At 31.1% G+C, this 11,190-nt stretch overlaps 1 protein-coding gene across 1 annotated transcript in view; it reads right to left on the bottom strand.

The window, feature by feature from the left end:
• The window catches only part of LOC138340424 (uncharacterized), a 4,109-nt gene extending 2,657 nt beyond the window's left edge, over positions 1 to 1,452 (bottom strand). Inside the window, exons 1-5 of the mRNA XM_069292148.1 lie at positions 1,399 to 1,452; positions 1,099 to 1,254; positions 718 to 1,002; positions 178 to 613; positions 1 to 92 (exon numbers count right to left, since the gene is read on the bottom strand). The exon at positions 1 to 92 is cut by the window's left edge and continues 15 nt beyond it. Of these exons, the coding sequence (XP_069148249.1) occupies positions 1 to 92; positions 178 to 613; positions 718 to 1,002; positions 1,099 to 1,254; positions 1,399 to 1,452 (1,023 nt within the window). The remainder of the gene's footprint in view (positions 93 to 177; positions 614 to 717; positions 1,003 to 1,098; positions 1,255 to 1,398) is intronic.
• Between the last annotated feature and the right edge of the window lie 9,738 nt (positions 1,453 to 11,190).

The following is an 11,190-nucleotide window of genomic DNA, read 5'->3' as shown; positions in this document are numbered from 1 at the left end:
TGGACCCTGAAAACCAACTATAATTGACTCACCCTGTAGGTCGCTGCTGTGAACTGTACGAGCCCTGACCCGGGCTTTAAGAACCCCTAGCTCTGTGGACACCCTCAAATGTCAGCATAAATGCATGAATATGTCCCCGCTCTTGAAAAGAACCACTCACTCTTTGTGATCCCCTACCTCCAGATAAGGCACCATGAAACTGACCTGATATACGAGCCCTTTTAGGGTCCCCAAACTCCTCTCTGTCTATCAGTTCCGCCTCTTTGGCGGAACTCACAATGGACTGGAAAGAAGCCCCCTCCCTGGATGCAGAAAACACAGTTGACCTAATAGAGAAAGTCAATCCCCTAACAAATTTGCGGATCCACTCTGTCTCATTTGTAATAATGGACAACGCATGCCTAGACAACTGGAAAAAACGCGCCTCAAACTCTGTAACCGATAAACCATTTTGTCTCAGACTCTCAAACATCAATCGACTCTCCTCTCTCATGCTCCAAGGGATAAAACGATCTTGGAATGCACTCACAAATTGCTCCCAAGTCACTGGAGGAGATCCAACTGGCAAAACCCCCGAATAAGTCCTCCACCAGTCTCTCGCTGGACCACGAAGCTGGAGTGTATCATATAGAACCCTATGTGACTCAGCTAATTCAACCACCTCTAGTAACTCTCGGCAGATAGTTAGAAACTCATGAGCTCCCTCGCTCTTCCCACCTTGAAACTGGGGTGGGTCCATCTTTCGAATCTCTCATACCTACGCTGCTCATCCTCTGTCAGAATAACCACCGGTGCAACTTGACCCCCAACTGCTGGTGCAACATCATTCTGAACCGTGGGATCCACTAGTAGTTTCCTAACCGCATCCTGAACAACTGGAGCTTGCTGCTGCTCTTGGTTCGGAGCCCCCTCTCTAGTACGAGAGTCATGTGGTGTGGCGGTCGCACCACCACCCTGAGAAAAGCTCTCTAGAACACTTCTTAACACCCTCAATAGTGTATCCTGAAGCAAAGGTGTGACTACAGGCTCTGGAGGAACCTAGTACTCTCTGCCATCAATCTGAAGTTATGGAGACACCTCTCTAGCACGACCTCTCACTGGTGCTTCTCCACGGCCACGACCTCTGGCTACTGTCATGCCACTAGCACGACCTCTAGCTTGAGATCTATCCCTACCCCTAGATGAGGCCTTAACAACTGCCTCGGGAAGTTCCTTCCCTCTACCACCAGTAACATTAGTTCTAGTCCTCGTCATCTGTAAAAAAAAGTATACAACAACTCAGTACTAAAGAAGGTAATTACGTACGATGAGAAAGAATGAACAAAAGAAAGTTTCCTAGTAATCTTTATAGCCTCTCAGAGATAAGTACAGACGTCTCCGTACTGATCCTAGACATACGTAGACTCGGCTTGTATACACGTGAGACCTATGAACCTTGGTCTCTGATACCATTTTTATCACGATCCAAAAATAAGTGTAATGACACTCGTCTTATCCTACCAAGACAAGTTAGCCTAACACAATAATTTTGATAAAATGCAGAAATAAAACCAAAGCCTGATAACGATTACTAATACGGGAACAATTTAACTTAATTCAATTCCCAAAACCTGGTTGTCACGTGCACAAGCCTCTAATGTAAATACTAGAATTGAAATAAAAATACGAGTCTAACATGAAGTTGTCTTTCAAGTAAAAACAAAGTCATAATTTGGAGTAGGAAAGTTCGCTGAGATGACAAGCAACTACCTCACAATCCTCCACAAGATGCCTCGAAAACGAAAATAATAGAAGGTATCACAAAAATCTTGACTCGTAACCTACAAAAATTTGTAGAAGCAAGGGGTGAGTACCAAACCACGCGGTACCCAACAAGCAAACCTCTAAACACAAGTTAAGGGAACAAAATTCGGGTACTCCTTACACCCTATCTGAACCTCCACACTACAAACAGCTCACAATTTATCAAACACACAACTCAATAACCACACTCTATTAGTTTACATATTCTTAATAACAACTCAATATTCAACAGCCACAATCTTCAAAGAAAAACACTAACAAGATCAGCAAAAAATGTATTGAAGTTCATCAATAATAAAAATGTGTAATGCCATGAGATGCAATGTCAAGTATAGTGATGCATGTCTTCCTTAATGATACACACCCGTTGTCTCTCAGTCTGGGGCCCATGGGGGACATATCTGTCCATGCATCTGTCGCGGCGCACGACACGACCCTCGATAATAGTAACCATCGCGGCGCGCGATACATCCCTCGAAATATAACATCCTCTTATCATATAACTCTTATTACAACCATGTCACAGATGCAAAATGACATGCTCAAATGAAATTGAGGAGATAACCATTTTGATATCAAAACACAATTTACAACAAGGAATACAACACCAACAAATAAGCAACAAGTCTCCAAATCATTCTCAACACCACACAAGGAAATACATGAATTTCATACGCTTAACAAGAATTTAGAAATCCACTTGCCTTAGCCAATTAAATAATTACTCCGGGACTCGAGCCTTTCCTTTCCATTGAGCTTCCGAATCGATGGGATCTATTCAAGTATATATATATTCACAATAAGGTTTCAGGAGTAACAACATCCACATTATTATGTGTTTAAACTTTGCCTTAAAATTCAATCAAATTTATAATCAAATTCGTAATTCTTGATGCCAACTAACATTTCCACTATTATATTTTCCATGTTCCAAGTCTAAGATTAAGACCCTCTTTTTTTTCAATACCAACTCTAATAATTCACCTACAATTAATTTTCTATCTTACTATAACAAATCTTGAATTATAATATGCTAACAATAGTAAGGATATTTCTTTAAATTTACTCTCCAATACTTCTATCTAGTCAAAGGTTTAATTAGTAGAGGTCACTATCCTGATACATTCCCAACTTTACAAAATATAAATGTTTAGATATATTTTCCTTTCCAATCACTTCCAACAACCCAATTTAATAATATCTTATTTTATAATGTGAACAACAAGAAAAGAAAAATAAATAAAAGAAAAGAAAATATTAAAATCGATGGTTTTACGAAGTGAAAAAAATAATTTGCAGATTTAATAGTCTGCATCCAAATTTCCCACACATATATAAATTAGATCATATCCTAGCAATCATTGCTAATGATTAGGTTATTATTATTATTTTAATTTTTTTACAATAATAAAAAATATTATAAAATAATTAAAATTTTAAAGGTTGGTTAATCAATTACACTTTTTCTTTCTACCTACCATATATTCCTATGCATATATATAATATATAATATTGAAAAAAAAAAGTAGCAAATCCAAAGCAGAATCTATTCACGAGGATACATACCTGCACTCGTTCGATATCGCCGCCACAGGCCACAGGTCAGTTTTCTTTTCGCTTTTCTTTTCTTTTCTTCTAAATTACTTATGTTATTAAAAGTAGCACTCCTTATTAACCTATATTAATATTTCAGACTTGACCCATTATTATTAAAAATAACTAAATTATCCTAAATTAATTAATATAGTTAAATGACTAATCAAAATTATCAAAAATAACCTTTTCGCGTCCGAGTCATTACATCATCATCATCATCATCATCTTCATCCATTTTGTTATTGGCTTAGTAATCCATTTTGTTATGGCTTATTAATCGCTCCTTATAATGTGTTAGCTGTGAATAATTCTAAGTTGTTTGAATTACCATTTTATTTCTTATTGTTTATTTTTCTTGCATGAATTTCTTGTTTCGAGTCCAATTTGGAGACTCTCTCATTCACTTCTTGCATCTCAAGTTTGATTGAAACCCAACACTCTTCCTACTTCGATTCAACTTTGCCGTTGTTTCCAAGTTTAGGAAGCTGATATAAAATAAAAGGGAAGCCAAGACATGCTAAAATGTAGCTGCTACAGGTTTGGAAGACATAAATACGGGTTTGTATACATCCAATATAAACTAGTATACATCAGATGTATACAAAAATGGGAATGAGCGAAAATGCCCAATTGCAGCAGTTCTTGAAGTTTAATTTGGCTAGAAACCAAGTCATTTACATCAACTAGACTTGGGCCCAAGTCAATTATTTTCTTAGTTATTTGACTTATATTTATTGCTTATTTGTGACTTGTTTGCTTATGTCTAACCCTTTATTTTATTTGGTTTAATTTAATTAAGTTCCCAAAAGATGAGCTATATTCTTTATTTTAGTTTATTTAAATACAATTTTTTTTATTTCTTATACTTTATTTGATAATCTTTTAGTAAACTTTTATTTATTCATCAATTAATTTAAATTAACTTATCATGATTTAACTAACCAAACTAATTTAAACTATCATCAGTAAAGTAATTCAAGTACATTCTCACATAATATATATTTTTTTTAAAAACTGTTTTAATTTTTATCTCGTCTTTAAATATTAATCTTAAGGTCATTTTGTTCGTGCTAATCTTAACTCTTTTTTAAGAAGTTTTGATCACTTTCACAAAATTAAATTAGTTTAATTTCGAAAAAATCCCCCCCCCCCCCAAAAAAAAAAATAATCTTGTTTTGTATGTTTAACTATTTTTTCACAAAGTTAGTCAAATATTTAACCTAAGTGATAGATTAACTGCGTGTTAGCAGCTATTATAAGTGCTAATACCTTCTTAAAGTAGTAATAAGAACCACTTACCCATTTCCTCTAATTTTTTAAAGACTTAATCTGTTAGAGTCTTTTAAATTAAGTTTTCTTAATTTCTTTAAAAAATTAAGTGGCGACTCTTTTCTAAGTATTTTTCTTAAATTGTTTTATACTTAGAACATGTCAAAAGTGATTTTTCTAGAGATAGTAAAATTACGGGTTAACACTAATAATCGATAACAATCATAAAAAATTATAACTATACAAATATAACCAAGAAACAATACTATAATATGCTCTAGCCATGCATATATTTTCAGATTCAAACACAAGGCCATATAGATCTTTTTTGGATCATCATAATTGTGCTTTCTTATTTTTTTTAATCCATAGTATAATAATAGTTCTATTAATGATTAGACTAGTTGCGATTTTTTTATCACTTAGCCGGAAAGATATAAGGCCAGGAAAGAAGAATTAAGTGGACAAAATTAATTAGAATTCACATAAAACCTAAAATTTGGAAAATATTTGCTTTTGAAGTATTAAATTTTGTAATTTATCATCTCGATAATATCAAAATTCAATTTTCCTTCATTATTTGAACTCATAAATACGTTGGTATAAGATGCTAAAAAGTTGACTACACACATTAATTGAACTCTCTAATTATATATATAACTACCGGTGAAAAATTATTAAATTAAGAAATAGAATGACAATTCATTAGAGTAAGGAGTAAAAATAAAATCTTTAATGAATATTTTGATATAAAATAATAGGTGAATTTATTCCGGTATCAATTTTTAAATTAAATTTATACATCTTGAATTTTGTGTGAAGTATTTATCTCAAAAAATTTTAGTATCACTTATCTCATATAAAATTTATAATTAACTTAAACTTAGGATCAAATAAAACGTAAAAAAAGTAAGAGAAGGGGTATAGGATGAAAAGAAATAAATTAGGGGGGATATCTCCGCCCCTTTGTCTCTTTATCTTCATTTGTATTATCGTAATTCATGAATTCAGTTGTAAAACATATCAATATAAAGATGAAACAGAAATAAAAATAACATAAATCATCTAAGTGATGAAGGAATTAAAAATCAAGCAAGAAGTGTATGCTGAAATTAAATAATAAACCTTTTACAGTAATTATTATTAAAATGGAGAAAAATGACTCTTTTTCCCCTTCAGTAAGATGATCCATGAGTACGACTAGTGTCTTCACATCACGAAACCTCAATTATTGCCTTGGATGGAGTCTGCTAGAAGAATGTTGCGATTACACGTTTACTGAGTTATCGATGACACATACCGCTTCAAAAAATTATTGTAAAAAATTGAATCAATAGTAAAACTCTATTGTTGTCCGCCTTGTCCATCCATTTTTTAAATTTCTTTATTCTAGCGAGGGGCTGGGGCTGGGTTGGGATCATTTAGAAACAACTTAATTTTTATTACCGGATGTTTTAAAATATTATAAAATTTTGTTGATAATTTTACTTCATTTATTTTTTTATTGTGCATTTATTAAATATATAAATTATAATAAATTAAGTTAATAACTCATAAATGAAATTGATTAAATTTGAATCCTCATCAGAACACTGTATGTTTAACAAAATACAGAAAGACCTCTATAATTTGTGAATTTTATTAAACTTTTTTTCTAAACTCTAAACTATTACTAGCTATAATTATTTATCTGCATTTGCTTATATGATAGTCTTTATTTATATATAACTTAATCCCAATTTAGTAAAATACATATGTAAATAAATAAATTTTTTATATGATCGTATCACTCAAAATAACATAAAAAATCTTCAAACACATGTATGACAATAAAGAGACATGAGAGGTTGAATGTAGTAGATATGAGAAAATGAAATAGATGTAGATAGAAGAAGTATTTGAGAGAGGTAATTAGATAGGAAATACATCTTAGATATGAGAGCAGATAGTTAGATTAGAATTTATTTTACTGTTGTTGGCAATGTTTTGTATTGACATGACACACGTGCTTCACACATACTCTAAACTTGTTGAAAAATAAAAGAAAATTATCAAAGAGATAACTTGAGGAGGAGGAATTATTGATTAATTTTATTTGATTGCTTATTTTACATTTTTTAAAGTCTCTCAATGACAAAAAATTAACCATAAAACAATATATAATAATTAACACACTTACCAAAACACCATTGAGCATAAAATGTAAATATAAATAAATAAATCATGAAACACACAAGTGTCTGCTACTTCTTTTAAAAGAGAATATGAAAAATAAGGAGATATATTTTATTTAACATCACTTCTAAATACTTCTTTTGTTTCTAATTACTCGTCTACTTTTAAATTGACACACCTATTAAGAAATCAATTATTGACATATTGAGTTTGCTATTTTACCCCTATTAATTATGAAGTAGATAGATTAAAAATAAGATTTTCAAGAAATTCTACCCTTTCAATGTAATTAATTGAGGGTATAATATAAAAAATTATTTTTTTCTTCCTTGATTTGTCAAAATGAACAAATAATTAGGGACAACTATTAAATAAAAAGTGAACAACTAATTAAGAAAAGAGGAAGTATGATCTTAAGAAACGAAGACATATATCATTTATATCATCACTAACAATCAATAACAATCTCAAAAAAAAAAAAAAACTATACAAATATAACCAAGAAAGAATACTACAATATGCTCTAGCCTTACATACATATTTTCAGAGTTGAGAAAAGACATAAAGTGACACTTGAAATTGTCCCGAATTTTAAAAAAGACACCTAAACTATACTAGCGTCCTATTACCACCTTAAATAATTCTAAACTGATATTATTACATCATTTATTGTCGACCTGGCATGGAGAGTGTATGCACACTCTTAAAAAGCTTGAACAAATAAAAAATGAATATAATTTTATTTTCGCAAATATTTTGCTATAAAATACATTTTCTTGTTTTTCTTATTAATTTAACTTTTGTCATTATTTTTTTCTTTTTTTCTTTCTTCCTTCTTCAAAAATTCATTTTCATCTTCATTGAAGCTCATCATTTTAAATGTTACTTTTTATCACATTTACATCTCTCCTTTTTATAACTATTAGTTGAACACTCTTTAATTTAAAAGGTATAATGCACAAGTACCTTCTCAACCTAAGCCCAAAATCTAAGAGACACACTTATACTATACTAAAGTCCTATTACCCCCCTGAACTTATTTTTTAAATAATTTTCTACCCCTTTTGGCCTACGTGGCATTATCTTGTGGGCTCAACGCTGATTGACTTTTTTTTCAAGTTAGTGCCACCTAGTCAGAAAAGAGGTAGAAAATTACTTATAAAATAAGTTCAGGGGGGGTTATAGGACCTTAATATAGTATAAGGTTGTCTCTAGGATTTCGGGCATAGGTTGAGGGGGTACTTGTCATTTTTCCAATTTAAAACTTTATCTAAATATTTTATTACATTAGAACAATTCGATAAGCATTTAGTTTTTTTTTAATCAAAATTTCAATTAAACTTTTTCAAATTTCGAAAAATTATTATTCTTTCAGAATTATCATTTCTAGTTTTGAAGATAAATTAATGAGATGATTAGGAAGTATCATATAATTTTTGTTTTATCCGATTTTAGTTAAGTTCTTTCAATTTTCGGGGAATTAATTTATTCTTTTAAAATTATGATTTCTAATTTTAGATTTATATGAAAATGAATAGTTGATGATACTTCAAAATTTTAATTTTTTTTAGAAAAATAATTAATTTTGTAATCAATAATTTAGTGAAGTCTAAATAACAGTATGAATAGAATTCGACTGGAGAAGAAGAAGAAAAAGAAAAGAAAAGAGAAAAAATGGAAATGAGGTTCAATTTGACATGAGGGAGTGGGAGATGAAAAAAAAAGAAAATTGAGAGAGGTGAAAGATGAAATAAAATTTAAAATAAATCAAAATTAAAACTCAAAAAGTAAGAGAGATAGAGAAATAGAGAAGAAAAAGATAAATAACAAAAAACTTAAAATGAAAAAAAAAACGTTTTTAATTAAATTAGCATGGATCATGTATTGATTGGTGTGTGAATACACTTGCTTCTTAAAATTTGAGGATAATCGAAAAATGGTATAATTATATCGGTTCATAATTGTTTAATGGGATAATAGGATAGTTACAAAGTTAAAGTGTCAAAATATCTTTTTAAAATTTTGAGATAGCTTCAATGGTTACTTTATGTCTTTTCTCTTTCAGACTTATCATTACAGTTTTCAATGTTGGTAGTTTTAATCATTGGTGGTACTTCTAATTTTTATTGGATCATTATAATTTTGCTCTCCTGCTTATATTTCTATTATAAAATAATATTCTAATAATAATTAATTTAGCTTCATTCCTTTTTTATTTCTTAATTGGAATGATATAAGGCCATGAAAGAAGAATTAAGCATACAAAATTAATTAGAAGTTTCAGAAACTTTAAAATTAGAAAAATATCTACCCTTTAAGCATTAGATTTTGTAATTTATCATCTCAATGATATTGACATTTCAAATTTTATTTGAAGTATATATTGGTTTGAACTCATAAATAGGACCAAACATGCATGTTGCTAGTATATGAGGTTAAAATGTTAACCACACGTCACTTGAATGCGATAATTATAAATAATAATTAATGCTGAAAATTTATTAGAGTAAGATTTTCAAAAAATCTTTAATGAATATTTTAGTACAAGAAATTAGGTGGATTATTCTAGTATTAATTTTGAAATTAAATTTATATACCTTGAATTTTTGTGTGAGGTGTTACCTAAAATTAGTGTAATTTTATTTCAAAATCTTATAGTATCACTTATCTCATCTAAAATATAAAATTAATAGAAATATAATGTTGAATCACATAATATCTAAAAAAAGTATTCGAGAGAGGTTATTAGATTGGTCGTGACACAACTTTGGGTTATTAATGTTGAAGGAAGCCTGAGGACTGAGGGAACACGTCTAAGGAATAGCTTCATCGAAGCAGACTGATGAGTTAGAGTTAGAGTCTTACTAGGATTAGACTACTAAATCCTAAGTTATGTACGACTAAGCTATTGAATATTATAGGATTCGGCTAGGATAAAGTAGTTTGACTTGTAATACAATACTACTCATGTAATTATTTATGTTGTAGTAGGAATCCTAGTATAACTAGAATATGACTCTTCTCCTATATAAGGAGCTTGTAATTTAACATTATAATTATCATTACAATTGATTTCTCCATAGTTTCGTGAGAATTCTACATGGTATCGGAGCAATAAACCTTTTCCACTCTTTTATGTATTAGATAAAAAAAAATGCAACCAAATTATCAAACCACAATGACCCCTTCTACCACACTCTTTTGACCTCTTCACTTCATCATTTTATTTCGTCCTACTCCATTAAACTTAAGCCAACAAACACTATTATATGGAGGACATAAAAGACTCAGTTGATTCAAGTGATGAGATTAACCTATCTCAGCACAAAACCACATAAAGCAACCTGTTCCACTGGACAAACTACTGAGAAAACTATAACAGGCGAGGAGGGTGCAAATGATAACAACATTAGTGATGACTGGGAGGAGAAGGATGTGTTAATAAGGAGTTGAATCAGGCACCTTGACAGAAGAAAGCATGTACCTGATTGTAGGCTGCTCAACTGCTAAGGATATGTGGGAATGCATGGAAGAAACATATATTCAAGCAACTAAAGATAAAGAGTTCCACCTCAAGCAACAACCGAAAAGTGTGAAGCTAGAAACCAAAACAATTGATGAATACATTAAAGAATTCAAAGGCATATGTGATGGTCTTGTAGCCATTCATAAGCCTGTAGATGAAGATAACAAGGTGATTGATTTTGCTAGAGCTCTAGCTCGTAAGTACAAGAACTTCGGGACTATAATGCTAGGTAAGGCACCATATCCTAATCTTAATAAGTTTTTAAATGCTCTCAGGGGTTTTTATATGAGGGATGATGAAGAAGAAGTGCCTCAACACAACCATAACATGACATTCTCTGCCCAAAGTGGTAGGGGAAGAGGAAACTACTCTCAAAGAAGAGGAAAAAATAACTTTAATTCAAGAGGAAGAGGCTTCAAGCCTGCTGGACAAAAACAGGTATTTATAACTGCAGAAATGGACTAGGTCCTTATAGTAGCAGAAATGGACAAGGTCCTTAGAACATTCCTTCAAGTAGAAGTCATAAAAGGGAAAATTCTGATGCTTGTCAAATTTGTGGTAGGAATAACCATACTGTTCTTAATGGTTTCTATAGGTGGGACTACTCTTCCAAGCCACAGATGAGCTACCACAAACATTGACTACTATTAATCTACAAAACACTACTGATGACACTTTTTATGTGGACTCAGGAGTAAGTAGCCATATGACACATAACTCAGGTATCCTAACTGATCTTAAACACTACAATGGACAAGATAAAATAATGATTGGGAATGTATCAAAGTTAAACATTACGAATGTTGGAAAATATTTGGTAC

Source organism: Solanum lycopersicum, chromosome 12 (assembly GCF_036512215.1).
Source record: "Solanum lycopersicum chromosome 12, SLM_r2.1".
Classification (NCBI taxonomy): Eukaryota; Viridiplantae; Streptophyta; class Magnoliopsida; order Solanales; family Solanaceae; genus Solanum; species Solanum lycopersicum.
The sequence above is the reverse complement of the archived record's forward strand: the minus strand, read 5'-3'. Positions and strand labels throughout refer to the sequence as shown.